Source organism: Theropithecus gelada, chromosome 5 (assembly GCF_003255815.1).
Source record: "Theropithecus gelada isolate Dixy chromosome 5, Tgel_1.0, whole genome shotgun sequence".
Classification (NCBI taxonomy): Eukaryota; Metazoa; Chordata; class Mammalia; order Primates; family Cercopithecidae; genus Theropithecus; species Theropithecus gelada.
In genome coordinates, this window is record NC_037672.1 from 77,480,099 (window position 1) to 77,506,229 (window position 26,131).

Below are 26,131 nucleotides of genomic sequence, written 5' to 3' on the forward strand. Positions count from 1 at the left end.
GCTCACTGCAAGCTCCGCCTCCCGGGTTCCCGCCATTCTCCTGTCTCAGCCTCCCGAGTAGCTGGGACTACAGGCGCCCGCCACCTCGCCCGGCTAGTTTTTTGTATTTTTTAGTAGAGACGGGGTTTCACCGTGTTAGCCAGGGTGGTCTCGATCTCCTGACCTCGTGATCCGCCCGTCTCGGCCTCCCAAAGTGCTGGGATTACAGGCTTGAGCCACCGCGCCCGGCCGACAATCATGTGAGTTTATTATGAAGTATAAACACCAGTTGAAGAAGAGGAAGAGAAGTTTTATATTATAGCAGAACAATGAAGGAATCTCTGGAGTGGAATTTGATGATTTAGAAGACAGGCCATGAGTACCCTAAAGCATCAGTCCCCAACCTTTTTGGCACCAGGGATCAGTTTCGTGGAAGGCAATTTCTCCACACACTGGAGGTGGTAGGGAGTGGTTTCAGGGTGATTCAAGCACATTACATTTATTTTGCACTTTATTTCTATCATCATGACGTTGTAATACATAATGAAATAATTATGCAACTCACCAAAATGTAGAATCAGTGGCAGCCCTGAGCTTGTTTTCCTAAAACTAAACAGTATCCTCTTGGGGTAATGGGAGATAGTGACCATCACGCATTAGATTCTCGTAAGGAGCATGCAACCTAGATTCCTCTCATGCGCAGTTCACAATAGGGTAGGTGCTGCTATGAGAATCTAATGCTGCCACTGATCTGACAGGAGCCAGAGCTCAGATGGTAATGTGAGCAATGGGGAATGGCTGTTAACATCGATGAGACTTCGCTCACATGCCCACCACTCACCACCTGCTGTGCAGCCAGGTTCCTAACAGGCCATGGACCAGGACCGGTCTGTGGCCCAGGGGTTGGAGACCCCTGCCTTAAAGTATATTGGAAAATCTCATAAGGTATGACGAGGTGGACAATCAAGTCTGATTAGTGTTTCTGCAAAGTAAAATTGGGAGGAGTGTCACTGAGGTAAAGAATCCTCTGGGAGACTTGCACAGCAGATATTATCTAATGTAAATGGGGACATAGATATGATGACCAATCTTGCTTCTTCCTTAGATAATAGTGGGTAATTCAGTGAGCAAACTGGTTACAAATTTTAACCAGTGAGCATAAAGAAATAGTTTGGTTGCAATCTGTATGCCCCTCTTCCTGCCCCACGTAATTCTTGCTTTGTGCTTTGTATCACAAATAACCAACTTGTTGCTTTATGCATCCTTCCTTCATCCTATGTTTTATTGTATAATTCAGAGTTTTTGTGCAACTTTAAAATTTTCCATTTCTAGAAGCCTGTCTTTGTTTTCCTATAGAAACTTTCTTCTGCAGTTGCTGATTATATTGTGTTAGAGCATTCTATCTTTCTTATTTGAGTACTTGGTAATAGTAAACTCTTTAGCAGTTGCATTGTTTTTCAAGGTCAGCAAAATTATACACATTGATTGGTGCTGGTTTGAATGTTAAACACATTTAGTTGTTGAGGATGAGAGCAGAAACAGTTTTCTCATTTTTCAGATAGATAAACACTATCATACATCTCATACTAAACCATTAAATGTCTCACTGGCATCCTTGGTTTCATTCTGGCTTGATCACTTAATTATGTAGGTAGCATTTACAAGACTGCAAAGAAATGGGTTACAGAGAATAAAATGGTCCATTTAATTCCAGTGAAGTACTATACTAAATGAATCATTTTTAACAAAATAAATCCAGCTAATTTAACTATTAAATCAGTAGCCAGTAACTTTAGCACATCAAGGAAGAGTTTTGGCTAATATTTGATGTTTATTTCTTAAGAAGAAATACAAGAATTCATGTACCTGCCCCTTTTCTTAGATCTGTAGGCCTCCACTGTTTAGAAGGAGTATAACAATTCTAATAAAATAAGATATTCAAAGTGATAATACAATATACATAGGACATTCTCTCATGCCATGACACTTCCTATTTAGCATTCCATTCCCCAATTAATACTTCCTATTCCTTAATTTTGTTTTGCACATTCTTCCTAAATTTTCAGGATGGTTTAAAGTCAAAGAATACTTCACATTTTGTATATTATGGTTGTATATACTTTTTGCATAAGCACATACATTATTAGTAGCACTATAATCATATTGTATATAATCAAATTACAAGATATTCTGCTTTTTTATATAGAATTATCCACATGCATGGCAGAATTTTACTCAATATTGTTTTATTTATCTCATCCCTTTCTCTTGAAATCAATTTCTTTTTCTCAAATTGGTCCTTTAGATGTTAATCTAATGATAGAAAGAAGTGTTCTATTGACAGTAAGACTTGTTAGTCTAATTAAACTTGTCCTTATTTTACATTTTATTTCAATAGTGTTTTATTTAAAAGCTATTTGGCCAATATCTTATATTGCTCTTTAGAACTCTTCTATTAGTTTAATTGCCATTTATTTGTTGGTAATATTTATGACATTTTTTGTTATTTTTTAATCTGTCTTTTTAAAATATTTTTCTATTATTGTTTCAAACGTTTTAATAATTATACACTTACATCTGGTTTTCATTAAATATATATTCAGTATATATGTCTTGTCATCATACATGTCTTTAATTATATATATCAATATATGAATATGTATACATTTTATTTTATATATATGTATATAGTTATTTACAGTAATTCTTCAATATTTATCTTGATATATTTTGCCAGTGTTGGAAAACTCTCAGCCATCATATTATTCAATATATAGATTTTTTACTTTTCTTTAACTTTTTTATTCTCACATGTCATTTTCACATATATTAGAATGATGTACTTTTTCATTGTTCATCATGTATATATCATACACCTTTCCTATTTCACATGTTTATCTCTCTTTGCTTTAGTTGGGATATTTTCTTCCAACTTCCAGTTCACTATTTTTCTCTCTACCATGAGATGATATCTCATAAACCCATTTACTATACTTTACAGTTCCAAAATGTCTGTGTTTCTTTCTATAGTTTCCAGATTTCCAGACAAATAATTCTGTCTTATATTTTATGTTTATATCAATCATAGTTATTCTTAATTGTGTATGAAAACTTTATCTGAATTGTTGGTGAAACTCTCTGTAATACCTTTTAATTTCCCCCTGGTTTTTCATCATGTCTTGTCTTCTAGCACTCTTTGTTATATTTTATTGAGGCCTGGTATTATATATGAAAAAAATTAGAGGTAATTATAGGGTCTGAATAAAGAAGTGATCTCCTTCCAGAGAAGATTTACATTTGCCTCTGCCAGCAGTAAGGCTGGACTTTGGAGGTTACAGATCACTTTAATTCAAACAGGGATGGAGATGACTCAAAATTGGACTTAATTTCCTTTAAGAATTGATTGATTTCTGATTCATCCTTATTTAAGGGTAATGACTGAAATTGTGAACTTTTACCAGAGTTTTTCTTTGTGCATAAAGTTTGATTTTTGTCCCATTAGGCTCATAGGTGTGTGAAAAGCCCTGCTCAGCTTCCTCGCCTCTTAGCAACTTCTTCCAATATAAACAGATACCCTTAGGGGAATGGAGCTGTAGTTGCTGGACTTGGCTTTCTGAGCATCCTCTGTCTCCCAGATCTTGGTTCCCTAATTATTTTTATTTTTCTTAACAACTCTGTGGAGATTTTGATAAAATATTTTCTCATACTTTTTCAGTTGTTTGCAGCAGGAGGGATGGATGAGATGGAATATGTGATTTGTCATTGCAATTAATGGACTTTTTTGCTTATTGTTGTATATGCCTGTGAACATATATCATTTAATTTTGGTCCCTATTTCTTTTCATCTATCTTTCATATTTTCTTAATCCCTTTATCTTTCTGCTTTCTGAGTAGTTTCTTCAGGCTCATCCTTTCATTGACTAATTCTTCTGTTTGTTCTGCATGACTACACCATCATTCCATTACATTTTAATCATAAGGTACAAAAGGTTTTATTTCAATAAATTTTATTTGATCTTTTCTCAAAAAAGCCTGTAGGTTTTTGCAGTTCTAATATTTTTGATTCTTTTTTTTAAAAAAAATCTTCCAATCATCTTTAAGTGATTTAGGTGACTTTCTGTGAGATTCCATATTTCTGATGTTCTCTGGAGTTAATCTTATTATTTATCATGTCCCTGCACACTTTCTAAAGGTGAATTAGTTTTTATATGATTCTTAAAACTTAAATTGTAAGTTTATCTACTTGAGGGTTTTAAGTTGCGTTACCTAAACTGAATGGATGGTCCTGCAGTAGGGTATTTTTTCTAGGACCAGGTGTCCCAGAAGTATTATAGCTTCAGACCACCATTAGTGGCACACTACTAAAGTTTCAATGAGAGTATTCCAAAAACCTAACAATAATATTATAATATATACTTGAGCATCAAAACTTAATATGGCACCAGTGGCTGTTTACAAATTCTCAAGGGATATATATTTTCTATCTTTGAACAGGCAGAGATTGACATATTTTACCTGTATTGGAGGTGAATTTCTTTCTAATTATCTCTTTCAATTAAAGATGTTTATTTGTGCATAAGAATCACAAGTACTGGCCTAGGGCTTTATGTAGATTCCCAATGTGCAAGAAAACCAAAGAAATTGTGTGAACCCCAAAACTTACTGAATTATTTCTCAGATTCTTGATTATTTTCTATCACTGGATTTTCCTTTTTTTGTCTTGAGATCTCTATGCATAAAAGTTATATTTTATCTAGGAATACTAGTTATATGCAGTGTCTATATTGCCAGAAACAAAATATGTTCATTCTTCAGGATGTGGTATTTGTTTAGAATAGAATTGTCATTCTTATTGTATTGACTGCATGCTTCAAATATAGTTAATAACAAATATAATTCTGTTTTTCTTGACAACTCAAATGTTTTCTCCCATTAATCACTTTATTTGGGGTGAGGATCAACTGTGGTCTAATATGAATTCAGTGGTATTCACCTTTATTATTTCTTTCTATGGGATAAATTTTGGTGATTAATTAAACTTTTATTTGGGGGAGAGACAGAGTCTCATTGTATTGCCCAGGCTGGTCTTGAACTCCAAGGGTCAAGTATTCTTCCAGTCTTGGCCTCCCAAAATGTTGGGATTACAGGTGTGAACCATCACGCTCAACTGATTAATTAAAATTTATCATTAATGAGCATCTTTTTTACTTCAGATATATTTTACTCCTATTATAATTTTAACACCACCCTACAGGTTATCAACATTTGAACTTTTGATCAATATTGAATTAAATTTCCACATGAGCAATGACCATATATATTCTGTCAATCATTAAGTATCCTTAAGAGGTCGTTAATGTTCAGTTCCAAACAAGAGCTTTGTAAGGTCTTAAAATTACAAGAGACAACATTTAATTCATTTTAGTGCTCGTATTTCAGAAAATAAACTGGCAGGTTTTATTTCTGTAAATCTGTTAAGACTTCCAGACACTTCACAGTGGTTCGAACATTGTTGCATTCAATGCATGATCAGGTGTTGCTAAGCAGCACGCTATAACTTTATTATTTTAGGTAGCATATAAACATATTTTGTTTACTTTAACCTATGAAAGGTGTTTCTCTGATTTTTTCTTCATATTTAGTTTCTCCTTTTTCTCTTTCCTCGACAGTATAGTAAAATAGTAAAGTAGAGCCCTCAGTTTTCCCTTATAAAATAGAATAATAATTTTATGTATCCTTCTGTGGGCTTTAAACATTTATTGTACTATATTCAATCTTTCAAATATTTGTTCTTTAAAAAGTACTAATAATTGAGCATATTAGTTTGACTTCATATCATGGCTATATTTGGGGTATTTATTATTATTGTAAATGCATTGAAAAGTTGTAATCAAAGCAATATAGTTTTTAACCAAATAAAATTATTTGGCTATGGAAAGTCATGGAGTTTTGTGTTTTGATTTATTAGCTTTAAGAAAATAACATATTTTCTAGATAGTTAAATTTATTTCAGTGTATGCGTTTACAATACCCACTCATAATAGACTTTAGAAGGTAAAAGATACAATATATTCTTAAAATTACCCACATTTATTTTTCATCTGACCTTCCTCTTTTCTTTCACCTAGTAATATATTACCTACTAATAGAGGCTCTGTCCATGGTTTCTCATTTCCATGAAGTACACTTATGCCTTTCTAGTCCTGAGTCATCTCTGCTTTCTCCCATGAATGTATTGAAAAAAAAAAAAAGAAGATAATTGTGGAAAATTCCTTTAAAAATACTCTTTTAAAACATTTATTATATATGTGGTAAATTTGTTTAAAGTTTAATCTCAAAGTTAAGAAGCAAACTTTTAATGGAGACTTTAAAACGATGGTATAGAATTTATTTTAAGATAAAGTTATATTCTGATAATTGTGAATCAACTCTTCATTATGGCAGTGTATAATAAAGATGATTTGATTTTTCTATAGAGATAGAATTATTTAGTGTTCTCTTTATTCCTAATGGTAGTGTAAAGAGAAAATTTCAAGTAATGTTTCTGCTATGACCAATAAACTCATAATATTAAAAGTCAATGACACATGTAATTCTGATAGACATCTTAGTATTTACTCTTGATAGAGAAAATAACCCAACTTCAGGTGCAAATATTAGACAAATTTCAAATGAGATTAAAGTCCCCAGTTTTAAATGAAATATGTTCAAGCTTTTTATTGATGAAAAACTTACATAGACTGAAGTGCACAATTCATAGCTCGTACTACTTGATGTATGTCCAAAACCTGAACACACCTATGTAACAAGTCCAAAGATCAAAAAGCAAAAATTTACCACTTTTAAAGCTTTCTTCGTGCTTTCTCTCAGTCACTATCTGTCATTGTTGGTCAGCACCATATAAAAGATAACCACTATTTCTATTTCTGAAACTAGATAACTTATTTTATGTACTTCCTAGATCTAAATTGTCTTCCCATGAAAACAGTTAGTTTTATAAGCGATAGTTACACTTTTTCTGACAATTAAATGTTATTTCTCATTGAATAGGTCCAAAGTGGTACCCTTCTCGAGTTGGTCTGCAGCTAGAATGTGGTAAGCAGCATTTTTCACTGATGTGTTTATTTAATTTAGAATCCTTTTTCTATTTTCAAAAGCTGACATTCACTTATCACTTAGTAAATATATAAATATTAGTATATTTAATTGATTCTCCTAACAAACTAGAGCTCCACTTTTATAAATGAATAATTTAGTCTCAAAGAGGTATTTTTTACATATTCACGGTCCATGAGTTTTAGAAGCAGATTCTGAAACTAAAATATTTTTGTCTGTGAAGCTTTAACTGGTCACCTTCTCATTCTACTGCCCCACCACATATTTTTAAGGTTAATGCTTATTTTTTTTCATTTTTTTTCTTTTTCTTTTTGCTGTTATAAAGCAGAATAAGTGACATAAGGAACAAAACTAATGAATTTGGAGAAGAAGCGTTATGCCCACTGTTAAACCTCAAGTTTCTCAGATTTTTAAACTCTATGATCTCAAGAAATTTATCAATAAATGCACTTAAAAATGGCTCCTACCAATAATTACTGCTACTGACACTACATCGACTTTATTTTAAAATTGGAATTTTAAATTTTAATGAAAGCTGTGGGTAGCATGTACTTTTTTCAGGATAGAGTGCTGATACTTAGTAAAAGTCTTCAATAGTAAATCTGTAGGAGGTACCTCTTAAGGAATTTCAATCTCTCAATTTTTCGTAAATGATGAGTTGATTTTTTGTTTCTATTGTTTTTCCTAATATTTAGATTGTCCTCTCTCAGGTATTACATGCACTTAAAGACAAATGATTATTTTGTTGAGTCTCTCAAAACTGTTATGAGTGTTTTCATTGCTGTCTTAAACATTTAATCTTTCTCTGAGACCTGTGTGTTCAAAACAAACAACTATGCAAGATTTCTAGAAGCCACACTTTTTTGATTCTCTCAAATTTTTTTTGCTCAAATGTTCAAGAAAAATTCCCAACTACCTAGAGTTTAAGAAAAAAAAACATTATTGTCTCTTTTTTTTTTTTTTTTTGCCTTCATATGGCCTAGCACATTTCAGCACATGAATGCCTTTCAATACATGGATGTTGACATATACGAAATGTAATTGACTCTTACCCAAAGAAGCCTCAAAGAATGTCACACACAACATTGTCAAATGTAACTTCCATTTGAAGGACACTATAAAAGACTGATAAATTTCTGTTAGTTCAGTGTTCTGATGAATATGACATATTCCTTTTCTCCCAGATTTATTTACCTAGTTGAGTGTACCAGGGTGGGATATGAGATGAGTAAAATGTAGTTGTCTACGTGTCCTTAAAAAGGAATGTAATAATGTATTTGAAAAAAGAATCAATTGATTTAGTGAGATATGGTGCAAAGAAATAAAAATCCAAAGCTCACTTGGATTGATTCAGATTTTTACAGTTGATTGACTCTCTCATAGTTACTTGCCTACAGGATCTTCTTTTATGTTGCAGAACTAAAAAAAACACTTAAATCATTTTTAAAGTGTTAGAGTTCATATGTTTATAATGCATACGATGATTGGCACAGGCTAGTTGCTCCATCAGTCTTAGTCATAACTATTAATATTAAGAAGAAAAAAAAGACAATACAAAAAAAAGCAAGGTCTTAATATTTATACATGTTTGCTCACAAAATATACTTACTAGAATCATGGATCTTATATGAATATTAGAGACTTCTATAGTTTCCTCACAAAAAAGAAATCTTTAAAACACAAATAAAATAACAAGCATTGTTTTTCATGGGTAAAATTTTAACCAATTCTTCAGCTCTGTGTCTCTGCTGAGCTGTGCTATATTTAGCTGAACTTGGCTAGGTTCATGCATGCAGCTGCAGTGAGCTCCTGGGCTGTTAGGGAATGATTGGTCTAAAATAACCACAACTTTCATGAAATTCCCTTTGTTCTATGTGGTCTCTCACCTCTCAGCAAAATAGTTTGGACTTACTCACAAGCTGGGAGTAGAGGTATAAAAATGAGCAGAGATACTAAAGAATTGTTGAAGCCCAGGTTTGGAACTAGTAAATGACCGTTTGTCCCACAAGTCACTAGTTAGCCCATATTCAAGGAGTGGGAATATAAGGACAGCTATCACTGAGAAGAACTACAAGGTCATACTGTATATGGTGTAGATATGGTGAAGAATTTCAGCTATTTTTACAATAAATCTGTCATATAATCTGGTAAGTAAAATGTTTTGTATCTTCCTACTTTTATTCATATGCTTTATAGTGTCCTGGAAGGACTGGGTAAAATTTCTAATGTTTAAAATCATTGGATTTCTACATAGAAAATATAGATTTTTTTCCATCACTGTTTCCAAGCAATATATTAAAGCTCCATCCACATCCTTTATACAATAGTCTTGACAAACCACTAGGTTTGTGGTTGGTTGTGTACCCCAGTTCCAGGCCCATACTTGGGAGGGACTATCGAAAGACTGGGTTGTGCTTGTGTTAATTTGGTCAGGAAATTCAGGGCCCTTAAGTGACTGAAGCATGATCTAGAAAAATACGTCATGGGATCTAGTTAGGCATGTCCTGTCCTCTTGGCCCCACACATTCCTCTCCCTTTGATAAAGGACGTAATCATGGAAAGCCAAGGACAATGGTCCCTTTTTCTTGAGTCTGAGTGCTATGATTAATGATACATCTAGATTCCGTCAAGTCGTTTTTTCAAAATCTCATATTGATGGGACTACATTTTAAAAATAGAATGCCAATCTCTGTTCTTTGAAGTTGGCAAGGATGATAGAAGGATAGAAACTAACCCCTTTTCTAAGTGTGCTAATAGATATAATTGGAAATATATTTTCAGCACACTTTCAAGTGATACAAAGCCAGTTGAATTTTTTGTCCATATTAACATTTCTTGTTCTTATACATAATAGTCATAATAGTACTGACACTTTTGATATCAAAGTCTTCACTTTGATCCATATTGCAAAAATTTTCTATCACTATGTAACAAATTTGCACAAATTTAGCGGTCTAAAAAATCTATCATTTATTAGATTGAAGCCACATTATGGCTTGATTCTCTGATTAGGATATTATAAGACTGGAATGAGAGTGTTGACTGTACTGAATTCTCATGTGAAGACTCTTGACAAAAAGCCACTTCCATCTTCTTTTGTGTTATTGGAAGAGTTTGTGTTGAAAATGCTTGTTCCCCGGTGCCACAAAGAAATAGCACTTGAACATAAATTTAATTCTTTCAGCAAGGCAATTTTTACTTTCCGCAGAAAGGGTGCTCATAATAGATGGAATAATGGCAAGAGCACATTTTTGCATTTTATGTTTGTTTGTTTGTTTGGTCTTTGCAGTTGCATGAGAGAAGTTCCTGTGTTCTTGCTGGCTGTCACTTCCTAGAGACTGCTGTCTTTTTTCAAAGGCCACCTGTACCCTTGACATTGACCTTCTCCATCTTCAAGCCAGCAATAGCACAGTGAATCTTCCCAATGCACTGAATCTCTGAATTCCTCTGTCTCTGATTTCTGCACACAGATTGTAAAAATTCATGAAATAAATCAGGACTACCTAGATAATCTCATTTTTAAAAATCATGCAATATAATTTAATCAACAGAGTAACAGCCTATCATATGTAGAATTTCAGGGATTATACAGGGAACAGAAATCCTGAGAATTATCTAAGAAATCTGCCTACCACACATGTGTTCTTAGGCAAACACAGGACTACGTTCACATTTTCAAAGCAATACAAAATTATCTTTATATGTAATTACATATATATATATGTATTTTATAAATAGTAATCAATTTAAATGAAATTTCTAAAATATAACTACAAAATGGTTTTCAATAAAGTACCCAAAGAACCATATACATTAATATGACCACCTAAATTATCTGGCTGTTAAAAGTGAATTTATCAAATTTCTGCCTTCAAATGTAACATACAATGATTGTATATTTTCCTTTCCTTTTAAAAGTCCTTTAATTATAAACGTAAGTAAATATCTTGGATTCTGAAAGATCATCTAATGGTAGATGCAAATTAGCATTTTCTTATTTATTTCAAAAATAGAGACTGGAATGATGCCTTTTAATGATGTAGATAATATAAATCACAAATAACATATGTTAAGTATAACAATAATAATAATAACAATAATAGGATTATATTTGAGAGATTAATCCATTTTGGTGTATGAGCTCTAGTCTACTCACTTTTCTTCCTGCTTGGTATACATTTCTTTAAATAAAACAAAATATATTTATATCTTATCTTATTAAATAATATTTAAGTTTTTTCGAATATTTTCTTATAAATAGTGCTTAAAAATATATTTTTTTACTATCTTCCCATATACACGTTCCAGACTTGTCTGGTGGTTATTTTTAAGAATGCAGTCAATTATGTTTATTTTACATCTATCTTATGAGTAGCTCCCTTCAGTAATCTTTGCTATATCTTTGTCTTACTATGTCTAAAGCCTGTAATACTGGAAACCTTAGTGTGTTTTCATTCCTTTCTTTCCAGCTTCATCCATGTCCCTACAAAGGACATGAACTCATTCCTTTCTTTCCATGCTGAATATACAAACAATTTCATCAAGCCCCATGGTTTTAAATGTTAATGACTCTCAAATATCTACACACACTTCTACCCTGCTGCCTATTTGTTGATTCTTTCTTGAATGTCTAAAAGATACCACACACTTAAAATACCTTAAAGACTCTTAATTTTTACCCTCGTATCTTGCTTTTGCTGTAGTCTTCTTCATGTCAGTTAATGACCATTACAATGCACTTAAGTACTCGGGCCAAAAATCTAACTGTCTTTACCTCACTGAATCCTCTCTTCTCAATCAGTTTATTAAGAAGTTGAATCCAGACTATGTTCAAAATATATTTACAATTGATACATTTTAACATTTTCACCAATACCACCTCAATCCCAACAAAAGATCAGCTCCAGCTGGATTAATTTTAAATGTCTCCTAAATAATCACCTCGCTTCCCTTCTTTCTACTTTTCACACAGCATCCAGAATATATTTTAAAAAGATAAATTATGCCATTCTCCTGGTGTTTTGGAGGGACCATTCATCTATCCACCTCTAATTTATACTATTATAAAATCATTTAGAAATAAGTTGAGATGTCATTGTACTAACACTCAAAATTATACTTTTTGTTGTTTTGTTTTGTTTTCATTTTGAGGCAGGGTCTCACTTTGTCGCCCAGACTGGAGTGCAGTGAAGCGATCACAGTTCACTGCAGCCTTGACCTCCCTGGCTCAAGCAATCCTTCCACCTCAGTCGCCTGAATTGCTGGGTCTACAGGCACACAGCACCAAGGCTGGCTATTTTTTTTCTTTTTTTTTATTTTTTTTTTTTGTAGAGACAGGGTTTCGCCATGTCACCAAGATGGCTGGAACTCCCGGGCTCAAGTGATCTGCTCTCCTCAGCTCGACAAAATGTTGAGATTACAGATGGGAGCCTTCACACCCGTCCTAAAATTATACTTTAAAAAAATCCTGTATGTTATTTGTTTAGGCCCTAATATGACATGTTCTCAGAAATAATAAGATAGTAACTAATGGTAGTCTAAATTTTGGTTAGATGATATTGGGAAACCACTGTGCATTTGATAAGTTGCTAGATATATGTTATAAAATGGCATTGTTCACATTTTGTTTTACTTTGAAGATTTCTTTTACATTGTAATTTCCATATTAAATTAATTGCTAGCTTTTACTGATTTTACATTAAGAAATTATTTATCATTATGCTAAGAAATTGTATTAAAGTAACATTTTCTTGTTGTTTTTATTTTAGGTGGGCCTTTTTTGAAGGACTACATTACCATTCAAAGTATTGCAGCTTCCTCCATTGTCACGCTGTATGCTACAGATCTAGGTCAACAAGTCAGCTGGACCACAGTAAGTATCAATTTGAAATGTAACATACATGCCTCACATTTTGCTCTAAATAATTCATTGACAGACTATTTCTATCAAATAAACTCATAGGGAAACAAAATGTACTGAATGGTATTTTAAATTTTCTATTCTTACTATGACCAGTGGCCAAAGGTCTACTCAAGTATTGGAGCAATAGAAAACCACAGTTTTGAAAAACAAAGATGAATTCTGTTATTGTTGTTGTTGTTGTTGTTGTTGTTGTTGTTGTTTTAAGTGTCAATCCACTCTATGACTGGGAGCTTCAACTTTGTTACCAAAATACCAGGAGTTCAGTCTAGGTCCTGCTGCTAACTGCACAGAAAGCCAATGACAGTGATGACAAGTATTGCCAAGGAAGAAGGCTTAATTTGGATGCTGCAACAGAGGAGCTAGGAGCTCAGTCTCAAATTCATCTGCCTAACTAAAACTAGGGATTTATATAGCAGTGAAGAAATGTAGCAATGTGTAAGAAAACAGGTACTAGGGAGGGACAAGGAGGCATCTGGTGGGGTGATGTGATGAGTTTCAGTTATTTGATACTCTTTTGAGAGGGCTGAAGGTTCTTTCCTGAAGAATGAACTTAGGTAGAACAGATACAAGTTTCAAACTTTAACAGTAATAAGGGTCAATTTCTACATTTGTCCAAAAAGAACTGTCTATGGGACTATTGGGCTGGTTTCATCTGCTCTGCCTATGCTTTGTTATTTACATGGTATCTCTTTACCTTTTCCTTCTAGTAATCTAGGGACATCACAGACTCTTTTGACACTGGAGAGAAGAGTATAGAATATACAGTTAAAAAGGAGGTTCTCAGTCAGAGAAACAAACTTTTGGCAACTGACTATGAAAAAGTAAACTTCTTTCAGCCTGTGAAAATGTTCTTTTGGCTGTTTTTGGAGGAAAATAGCAGGTTTTAAAATTATGATATTTGAAAATGGCATTAGAAGAATGAGGACTACATTGAAAAAACATGGAGGGTTAAGAGGCAGTGAAAATACTTGCTATTAGTGCACAGTATTGAAACACTCATGGGTAATAGAATACATCAATGGAATAGCTTCAACAGCAAAAGGAAATGTTAATATGATATTTAGTAACGGAGGCAGTGAGAGAATTAATAGTTTTGATATACAAAGAATAGTGAGCTCCTTTTCTTTCAATTACATTAAACTTCTGTTATTTGTATTATTTAAACTATGAAAGTTTTTCTTTGCAGTTACATTCCACTCCATATCTGTAATTACCTTTAATCTTTTTCTATTCAAAATGACTTTTATTTTTGCCACAATTAACAATTGACATTACCATTCATAGTTATTTGAGCTGTTTCTTTACAATTAAACAACCATTTTTGTAAGTATTACGAAGGTATGACAATTTATACATTAATATTTGTTAATTTTAATCTAACGCAAATTTAATTTTAAATTTATTAATTAAAATATTGCTACATTTGTTAATATTTTCTAACAATCATTTCTTTTAAGATATATTTTCTGTGTAATTAATTAGTTCTATTTTATGTTTTCACTAAATTGTTGATTTATTTTCCAAAGTATATTGAACTTTTGAGTACTAATTTGTACCACTAAAGATTGAGTTTAGAATCTTATGAATTCTTGTGAAGCATATTTTAATGTTTAGAAAACAACCTATAGAAGATGCATGCATTTGCAAATAAAGTTTTAATACTGTACTTAAATGTAATGTCTACAGACCTTTGCTTAAAGAGATTTTAGAAAAGACTGTTTGGTCTTCAAAGGTTAAAATATTCACAGGGTCTTTGTCCACATTTATGACAAAAAGGGAACTCTGTTTACAGAAATTGTGTCAGGGTGAGCAGCATTAAACCATTAAATCATTAGAAATTTCAACTTCATCACTTGCATGAGCACTGAGAAGAAAACACACTAAAGTGGAATTATTTGGCAATTGTACTAGAAAATTATAGTTTATTTGAGAGGAAAATCATTTATGTGACAAAGAGAACTCTGCAAATAGGCTAGCTATTTTTAAATCAATCCCATGGATCACACATTCTTTCACTCCAAATGAGTCAGCTCTATTAAATGCTGAAAATATACACACTACATTGCAATTACACCCATTTTGTATTCACTAAACTATATAACAAAAGTAATGTTTTACCACATATGACTTTCTTGTACATTGAAAAATATGAAAATCTGTTCCTATAATAAAACATTTCATAGATTTTTGGGGAAATAATCTATTTAATTTAACAAGGTTAAAATTAAGATGTTAATATTTTTCTCCAACCAACAGTGTGTTACAAAATATTGAGAAAAAATCCTGCCTCATTTAACTTACTAAAAACCTTAAGATAAAGGATTAACATGATAATATAACAATTCTAATTATATGAATACTGTTGATTAATTCAAGTTATGCAGTTTTCACCATTTTTGTATTAATTCATGTGTGTATGTGTTAACATGTAATTCTATGCAATTTATCCCTTGTATAAGGTCATGTATCTAACACCAATGTCAAGATAGAGAATTGCTTCATCCTTAAGAAGGAACTTCTTCCTGTTATCTTTGCATACTTACACATACTTTTTCCTATCCTGGAGTAACCACTGACATGTTCTTCATCTCCCTCTTTTTGTCATATGGAGAATGCTCTGTAAAATGATTTAAACAATATTTTGAGATTGATGTTTATTTTTCTGTAAGCATAGTGTCCTTGAAATCCATCCTGATTTTTGTTTGTATCGATAATTGGTTCCTTTACATTGGTGAGTAGTATTCAGTTATATGGATGTAATGGGCTTTGTTTAATCATTTACTCTTTGAATTACATTTGGGTGTTTTTTAGTATTTTGCTATTGCAAATAAACCTGCAATGAATATTAGAGGTATTTGTATGAACTTTTTAAAAAATTTATCTGGGACACAGTGTTGAGTTTTGAGAATTCTTCATATGATTTAGAAACGACTCCTTGTATATGTGGTTTGGAAATATTTTCTCTCATTCTTTAGCTTGTCTTTTCATCATCTTAACAGAACTTTTCACTGAAAGAATTGTTTTCAATTTTAATGCAGTCTAATTTATCAAGGTTTTCTTTTAAAGATTATGCTTTTGCTTTCATATATAAGAATCCTTCAACTAGTTCTATGTCCTGGAGTTTCTCTCCTGTGTTTTCTTATGAGTTTAATAGTTTTATGTTTTACACTTTAATGATAGTCTATTTGTATTGTAAATTCCACATTTTTAATCTCTAAATCTCATTTTCCTCAATTTGTCTTATGTGTTCTATTACCTTTTTTTGTCTTTTTTTCTCACCTTATTTTGAATTAATTGTCATGCTCTCTTTTCTATTACCTTTGTGTTATTTTGGTATTTATGTCTTCTATTTTACTAATTCTAGGGGTTATCAAAGATATTACAGAGTGTACCCTTGAGATATTAAATGCTAATATACATATTTATATTTGATTTTACTAATGTAAAATATTTCATAAATATTGAATATAAAGTTGAATGACTTTATATTTGAGCTCCTCTTGACTCATTTTTCATGGTTTTGTTATAATATAATTTTCTATATACGTTAAATGCAAATATATTACAATTTTATCTAACAAATACCTTACCCTTTAGACTTATCCTTTTTGCTGCAATTTAGTTATTTCTTCTAATGTTGAGCTTACATCTGGTATCCTTCTCCCTGAAGAACATCTTTTGTGTTTTATTGTAGTTCTGTCATTGATGAATTATCTCTATTATTTATCTTAACATGTCCTTATTAACTGTTATCGTTAAAGAACATTTTTACATAAAAATAAGTTTACGTTGGCAGTTCTCTTTTCTTAACTTCACAATATTTTATTGTTTTAATTTCTGAATTCCATTGTTTCTGTTGAAAACTCAGCTTTACTCCTTTGAAAGTAATGTGTCTTTTCTAAATAATTCTTGTTTGGTTTTGTTATCAGTAATTTGACTATGATATACACAATTATAATTATATTTTTATTTATCTTGCTTTAGTTTTATCTAAGCTGGTGGTTTAGTGTATTCATGTGCACAAACATACATGCATATAATTTGAAAAATTAGCTACCTTTATCTATTCAAGTGTTGCTTATCCATTATTCTCTTTAAATTCTTGTTTTAAATTTTATATTACATTTCATTATTTTTCTTTTCAAAGATTTTACATATCTGAAAAATCTCAACCTTATCTTTCATTTATTTTAACACATAAAAGATAGTTTTTGTTAAAGTTTGTGTCTGATATTCCTGTCGTGCGCATCTTCAATTTTTTTATTTTTGCTATTTCTCTTCGTTTTGCTCACAGTCTGTTTAGTCTTTGTATACCCTCATATTTCTAAATGCAGAAAATTTATGTGAAAAATTTTAATGATAACTGACATCTAGGTGATTTTTATCTTCTTTCAAAGATAAGTTACCATCTTCCAAATGAATGAATTGCATTATTGGATCCAAGTCATTTTGATCCAATCAATAATTGAAATTATTTTAGGGTGAGTTTTAGAATCTGTGGAGACAGTTTTATGAGACCACCTTCATCTTTTGGAGACGATGAACAACTGTTTTTGTTTTTTCATTCCCAGGCCCCATCAAAAATCTGTTCTTCTTATCAGGCTTATATGAGGCTTCATATGCAAGGTTCAGTCTCCTCTCTGAATCCCCCATTTCAAAATTCTTGACCTTCTAATTCCTCAATGATATTAAATCTCTGAAGACTGAAAAAAACTTTTTAAAATATTTTGATCAGTTTTTCTCACTACACTCATTAGTATTTTGTGTTTGATTTATCTAGAATAGAAATCTCCATTATATGTTATTTATTTGACAAACCACAAAAAAACACTATTTTTATCTGGCATGATACTAATTTCAACAGTATTCATTAAGTACAAAGTGTTATTGCTGTATTATAACTGATAAATGCTTCCAAAACTTTATGTAACACCCTTATCTTCAGGAGATTAAGGTTAAAACTACTTTATTTTGTTTTCAACAATTCTAAAATATACATTTTTTTAACTGCTGATAACAATTTTAGAAAAGGAGATAGTAAATCCAAAAATGCCCTAATAATTATAGTACTATTTTTTTTCAAGATAAAATGAAATACATTAAGCACAATTTAAGCACATGGACTCTAACCAATTCACAATTGCAGCTTCATTTTTTTTTTAAGCAGAATATTACCTTTTTCAATTTATACATATATCACATTGAAGATTCCACTGAGGTTTCAAAGACTCCCAGTTTCCTTGCTTGCGTAGTACAAATAATGAATTTTGTATTCAAAACAAAAGATTAGTTTAACACAGTTAACTTTTTGAAAGAGAAAATATAAACAGGATTTGATAACGGAAATAAATTGAAATTTCAATATAGTGTTTATCTTCAAAATAAGAAAAAGGTGTATCTGCCTCTTTAGAATATAGAATCTTCAGTAGAATTTTGTATTATGGGGGGTTTCTAGTCTTTGTAAGTTCTTGTGATGTACATGGTCTGTATATGCCTGCTTATTTGTTTAGTTGATTGTATTTGGTTTTGATTTTGTTTTACTTCCTCTTATTTAGCAGAAAAGACCAGTTCCATTTTCAGAAGACCATATTAATATTTGTCTGTCTAGCCCTTATTTTCCTCATCTTGAACTATTTTCTGATTACTTTCTAAGATTAATAAATCATCTTTTCTCCTTTCTTCCATTTGCACTGAAATATTTTTTTAATGCATTGTCCAAAATTTACTTATCATTCTCTAATACTTTCAGGACATATTATTCATAACTCTCCATATTCTAGCAGAAAAATATTCTTTATAAAATATTAATTCTTCTAAAACATATTTTATATATTAGTAGGCTCTCCTGAATTATTTTTGAGGGATGATTGAGATAAGATTATGGTTTAATTTCCTCTCATCCAAAGAAACTTCAGATCTGTGTTAGCATTTTTATTAAGTTAATAAAGAGTGATACTTGGTCCATGTTAACTATTGTTCACAACATTTTATATTCCTGATATATTCTTAGAGAATTTGCTCAAATTTGACTTCACTAGATCAGTTGCTGTTGAAATAATTATTTTATAATTTTTATTGTACTAAAATAATTACCCTCTTCATTATTCCAGAGTTTTGCCGTTCTATCATTACACATTCACAAGTGGCAAACATTTTCTTTATATCTGAATAATGAGGCATTTTGTAAGCCATAAATTACTACAGTCTCTCCTATCAGATTGCTTTTTATAATGAATTGATCAGAAGTTGCATTGTTTTTAATTCTCTCACACAAACCTTTCTTGGCACATGAGAAAATATATATATTTCTAAAAGGCAGAATTGTAACTGAAGAAACCTCCACATGTAAATTTTTATTTATGTATTTGTGTGTAATTACATATATATATAACCTTTAAATAATTACACACATATATGTATGTGAATATATATGAAACCAGGCATATATATTATTCATTCCAACAATCTTCTCAACAGAGATGTGAACATGATTTCTAACCAATGTGCACAGCTAACTGCATTTTTGAGTAAAGGTGCAGAATTAAATTTTTTCTTAAAAAAGTGGTAGCAGATGAAGACAAAATAGTTAATGGCAATCAACTTTATTATTGTTAAGTTGTATTTTTTTTCCTCTTTGAACACTCCAAAGTAAATTACTTTCCCTACTCTGTCTAAATACTTCAGAGGAAATTTAACATGATTTTAGCACTAAAAAATCAAACATTTACCAAATTTAGACCAGTTAGCCAATTAATATTTTGCAATCACTTGGTCTTGTTTTCAATTACCTTTCCAAATATAGTACAAATACGGTTACCCCCACTCTGCTCAAGCACTCAAAAGTTAAATCTTTTAACCGCACAACTAGACTAATTAGAATTAAAGTATAAAATTGCTAATAGAGAAGACTGAATTGTTTCCATTCAAAGTAGAGTCAAATCAATGAATTCAAGCTGACAGGCCCATGGAGGGTAAGGTAATGAAGAAAAGAAAGAGAAAAAGAAAAAAGATACTCTAGCTCATTCAATTTATTGACAGGGACAGTTTATACAGAAGATTAATGTGTATTGGACTGGGAAACGCACAGAAAAATACATTAATAATGGTTTGTTTTTTAAAATAAAATCTCCTTTTTACTATATCTGAAGAAATAAACCAGTTTATTAGGTTCAATATTTATTTTTATTCTAAATTAACTATACATATATTAGGCTTTCTCCCCGTGGTTCTTCCAAGGAAGTCGTTATTTGCAATATCACTAATCTAGTTAAAAAATAATTCACCTATTTCACCAGTTTATGCAATAGGCCAATACTCATAGACACAAATGAACCTTAAAAACATCTATTTTTATTGTTTAATCTAAATCATGTTTTATCCTCAGGTATTTTTGGCTGAATACACAGGACCTCTGCTAATATACCTCCTCTTTTATTTGAGGATTCCATGTATATATGATGGAAAAGAGAGTGCTAGAAGATTACGCCACCCGGTGGTACAGTAAGTGACACACACACACACACACCCACCCACCCATATAACATACACGTTAAGGAGAGGATGAACTAGTAAGCAGGTAAAATATTAGTAAAGATTGTTAGTAAATGCGATTAAAGTGGATACAATTTTATGGAAATATATTTTAGATAACCACAAATAGTGTATGTACAACAGATTCCAGATTTGTAAACTAGAAACTATTAGATATACCTTAAAATAGAGGTACTTTATGTTAATAATGATCACAGCTGTCAAAAGAAATTGGGAAATTCAGAAATATAATTAAAAGAAGTTTACAATTATAAAATCGAGAGACCATGTATAGGATATAAAATATAAATGCTTCCCTAAAAATACATTTATTTATTTGGCAATGTTGCATAGGAAATAAATAATGACCTAACTAATGGACAGGAAGAAAAAACTTTACACGTTACTTTTTATTTATTTTATTTTATTTTATTAGTAGTATTATTTTTTGAGATGGAGTTTCGCTCTGTCACCCAGGCTGGAGTGCAGTGGCGTGATCTTGGCTTACTGCAAGCACAAGCGCCGCCTCCCGTGTTCACGCCATTCTCCTACCTCAGCCTCCTGAGTAGCTAGGACTAGAGGCGCCCACCACTACACCCGGCTATTTTTTTTCTTTTTCTTTCTTTCTTTTTTTTTTTTTTTTTTTTTTTTTTTTGTATTTTTAGTAGAGACGGGGTTTCACCCTGTTAGCCAGGGTTGTATCGATCTCCTGACCTCGTGATCCGTCCGCCTCGGCCTCCCAAAGTGCTGGGATTACAGGCATGAGCCACCACGCCCGGCCACAAGTTACTTTTTATAAGTCAAAATCCAAAATTAAATACCATTTTGAAGTATGACCAAAAAAGAGTAAGGCAATAAACAAAGTATTCTATATAATTGTGGTGTTTAGCATATTGTGAAAATCCCTCTCTCTATAAGAAATACATGCCAAATTAAACCAAAAGAGAATATTTATTCAGGATGCCATAGTGGGATGTGGGAAGGGAAATTTGTTGGGGAAAAAAAAAAAAAAGACCTGAACAAATTTTACGCATTAAATAAACTCCAAGTGAATTAAGAAGCAAATTGTAAGTATTTAGGTCATATGGATGCTAAAGGAGAACTAATTTCATCCTAACTTTCTTACTTCAAATCAAGTTTTGCCTACCTTTAATTACAGTCCTTCAGCCACACGGACCTCCTTTCTTGTCCTGATTGGCTACTGTGTTAGTTCGTTCTCATGTTGCTATGAAGAAATACCCAAGACTGAGTAATTTATAAAGAAAAAAAAAGATTTAATTGACTCACAGTTCCGCAAGGCTGGGGAGGCCTCAATAAACTTACAGTTATGGCGAAAGGTACCTCTTCACATTTTCTTTTTTTTTTTTTTTTTTTTGAGATGGAGTCTCGCTCTGTCGCCCAGACTGGAGTGCAGTGGCCGGATCTCAGCTCACTGCAAGCTCCGCCTCCCGGGTTCACGCCATTCTCCTGCCTCAGCCTCCCGAGTAGCTGGGACTACAGGCGCCCGCCACCTCGCCCGGCTAGTTTTTTTGTATTTTTAGTAGAGACGGGGTTTCACCGTATTAGCCAGGATGGTCTCGATCTCCTGACCTCGTGATCCACCCGTCTCTGCCTCCCAAAGTGCTGGGATTACAGGCTTGAGCCACCGCGCCCGGCCCCTCTTCACATTTTCTTAAGTGAAAGGAATGACCAATTATTTCTAAAAGAGACCATGTATAGGATGGTCTCTTAGTATCATTCTCAAAGGAATTGACTCATATTTGCCATTTATTATTATTATTTTTTTGAGACAGGGTCTTGCTCTGTAGCCCAGGCTAGAGTGTAGTGGTTCAATTATGGCTCACTTCAGCCTCACTCTTCAGGGTTCAAGCCATCTTCCCACCTCAACCCCCCAAGTAACTGAGACTATAAGTGTACACCGTCACAACCAGCTAATGTTTAAAAAAAAAAGAAAGTTTTAGAGATGAAGTCTCATTATGTTGCCCAGCCTGTTCTTGAGCTCCTGGGCTCAAGGGATCCTCCAGATTCAGTCTCCCAAAGTGCTGGGATTATAGGCATGCACCACTGCACCAGCCGTACTATTCTTAAACACAAATACAGCATGCTTGGTAGTATCTCAGTGATGAATGTATTTGTGCCACATTGTTCCCAAATAACAAATATGCAAAGTTTATATAAAGTAATTCCACAGCTGATACACAAACTACTTTTGAAATTTAGGTATCTAGCAGGGATTTAGAAAATAACCACAGGGCTTCTGTTATCTAATATTCAGGATGATGTTGTTTTAAGATGAATTCTTAAATGCCACGTCCAGTTGAAACACATTAAAATGTTGTCTCCAAAATTGCTTTGAATCATATTATAATGTCAAAAGAATTTTCTGCTAAGTTCAGATAGAAGACAGATTTCTATATGTGACCCAACCACCACAAAGTTCTTCAGATCTCTTAGAAACCTCCACACACTGGGACTAAAGGCATATCTCCTGTAGGAACTGTATCCGCATCAAGTATCTTATGAATCTGTTACCTGAACATTTCCTTGTCTTATTCAACAGAAACCAGAAACCTGGTGTAGTGCCATGCCTCCCTTGCTGTTTGTAAAGTTGAAGCTGTTCTTTTCTGTGCTGTGCCCTCATATCCTGAACCTTACTTGATTTAAAATAAATAAGATGTTATCAATATTTTGGTTCGGAAAAAGAATCGGATTCACACCTATTTATGGTTTTACAGTTAATTTAGCAATCAACAGAAAATAATCAGTGTTTGGAAGTGAAACATAATTAAATAGAATAATAATATTTTGAAAGAAAATCAAACTTGGTGCATCACCATGCGGTGATGTGCATGGTGGCATATATATAAACTAAGTTTCTAGCTGTACATTCTATGGGGTTTCTATGCTCTCATGGTATAATGCAAAATAAGTGAATGTACGAACTTAGACAGATCATAGCTTGAACCAAAATTTCTCACTTAGGGCTCTACTACATTGCTGCTTTTTTATAAAACAAAACAAAAAAATTACTATTCAAGGGTTTTTGTAACTACTTCTACAAAAGAACAATAAAATGAGTAGAGATAACAATTTCCTTACCTACTCTGTGTACTCGTACTCACAAGGCAGCTTCTTGTATCTGGACTTTTGCTTTTGTTTGTCTGACTTTCTAGAAAGCTCTTCCTCCAGATATTCACATTGCTTGCTCTCTCACCTTTTTCAGAATTTGTCTACCATTATACTTATAGGTATCACCACCACATAAAACATTTATGTTACATAATAGGTGAAAACTTTTGTTTTTATCAATTTATGAATAATGATAAATTTGATGCTGACTTAACCAGGTTAGTGTTTATTATTTGTTTTTCCTAAATTCCCCCTACTCATACCAGAAATCATTTCCACTAAAATCAACTCCCAAATTTATAAATAAACTCAATGTCTGATTGTATTATTATATAGAGTAAATGATATGCTGATTTTTATGCTCAACCTTTACTGGTTAAAGTATGTCATCAGTTGGATGTGGTGTCTCATGCCTGTAATCCCAGCCTGTTGGGAGCCCCAGGCATGTTGATTACTTGAGCCCAGGAGTTTGAGACTAGCCTGGTCAACAAGGTTTAACCCGTTTCTACAAAAAATACAAAAAAAATTAGCCAAGCATGGTGGCATGGGCCTATAGTCTAGTTACTCAGGAAGCTGAGGTGGGAGGATTGCTGGAGCCTGAAAGTTTAAGCCATGATCATGCCACTGCACTGCAGCCTGAACAACACAGAAAGATCCTGTCTCTAAAAACAAAAACAAACAACACACAAAAAGTATGTCATCTTTGATCCGTATTGATTTCTTTAACAGCAACCAAAGTTTTGAGATTTCACATTTTTATGTATAACAAAATAGGTACAAATTTTAATGAAAAATACATTCTTTATAATATATTCAGAAAAATACACCGCTGTAAATCAATCACATTTTACATTTACTTTTAAGATAATAATTATATAAAAATGATAAGAAGTGGTAACTTAGAGTACAACACAAACAAACACACAAAGAGACAAAATATTACAATATTAGGTAGGAAAAAAACAAAACAAAAACAAAGCACAAAGCTACATTATTACTACACAGAAAATGCAATTTAAACTTTCTCAATCTTAGTGCTTGCTAAAGGACAACCAAACAATTAAAAAGTTATTCTGAATATTATAAAATGTCAAATGCATTCCAAGTAGGCTTTGGATATTTTTAAAACTTGTAAATTGTCTGTGTCAGTCGAGGCAGTTTGATATGAACATATTTGCAATTATTATATTTATACCTACTCCGGGGACAGGTGTGAGCATAACAGTTTATGACTGGTATTATAAAATATTTCTAGTGTCGTCAGAAGTAAATTTATGGAGACTCTTATAACAGCTATTTTTATTGCTAAATTTTTAAAATTTTGAAAATAAAATATTAAAGCAAGCATTTGTGTTTTAGCTACCAGAAACAATGTTTCCTAATAGCTAGAATATTAAACTAAACAAAATTTAAAATGTACCATGCATGAGACAAGCCAGAATTTCAAAAGGATTTTCATGATTATGTTTTATTTTTTTTCCAGCTTGGCTTGTTTCTGTCATTGTATACACTACATCCGATACCTTTTGGAAACCTTATTTGTTCACAAAGTTTCTGCAGGACACACACCTTTGAAAAATTTGATAACGGTGAGGATGCTTTGTATTTTTAATAATGATTGAGACATTTTATATGTTGGAACCTTTGCAAAATATTTAATCATTGTTTCCCTCCAAAACTTAGATTTTCATGTTTAATTGTATAAGCATGTCTTAAACATTCCTTTCCTAAAATGTCATTTTTTTCATGATATATTTAATTCAAATTAAACACTAAAGAAAGACTTGTCATTACCTCATATTACAAGATAAACTAGATACTCCTAGGAATCTTTTAATTTTGGTAATACTAAGCATTGAATTCAGATTCTTTGAGTGCCACTCGAAGTGAAGAATATCATATATGAATGTTCCTACAAATATACATCTGTGTGGGATGAAAATGGTGATACTATATTCCATTATTGTGGCAGTTGTCAATATGATGCTAGTGTCTTTGCTCTTCTAGAAATTGTGAATGCAACTGTTATCAACTATCAAATAACTACCAAAACATGAGAAAAAATGTAAAATATGGACATGGAAAAGTACATTAGGCAACATGCTGAAACTCAATTTTCAATTTAAGTTAAATTTTGTTTTTCAATTTAAAATCTATTTTCAGAAAAAGGTTTGTCTGTACAAAAAAACTTCCTGGTTTTTGTCAAATATCTGCTTTGTAATATTACAACAGAAGAGCCATTCTATTGTTATTATTGCAATAAAGCAGTAAACTCTGAAATTCTGAGACCTCAGAAGTCATTTAGGCCTGCTTTTTTTTTTTTTTTTTATAGAAAATGGTACAATTAATCAAATCAGTTCAAGATCACCATTATAGACTACGACTCCTAAATCCGAGTCATTTACGTTCCAGTCAATCAACATGTGTTACTATCAATTATCAAATAATTTATTT

At 32.2% G+C, this 26,131-nt stretch overlaps 1 protein-coding gene across 2 annotated transcripts in view; it reads left to right on the top strand.

Annotated features, from left to right (window-relative positions):
* TECRL (trans-2,3-enoyl-CoA reductase like) overlaps window positions 1–26,131 on the top strand; it is a 142,021-nt gene that overhangs the window by 73,582 nt on the left and 42,308 nt on the right. For both annotated transcript variants that reach the window (XM_025386038.1, XM_025386037.1), the window contains exons 3-6: window positions 7,030–7,074; window positions 12,864–12,967; window positions 20,403–20,518; window positions 25,161–25,266. In XM_025386038.1, coding sequence (XP_025241823.1) covers window positions 7,030–7,074; window positions 12,864–12,967; window positions 20,403–20,518; window positions 25,161–25,266 — 371 coding nt within the window. The remainder of the gene's footprint in view (window positions 1–7,029; window positions 7,075–12,863; window positions 12,968–20,402; window positions 20,519–25,160; window positions 25,267–26,131) is intronic.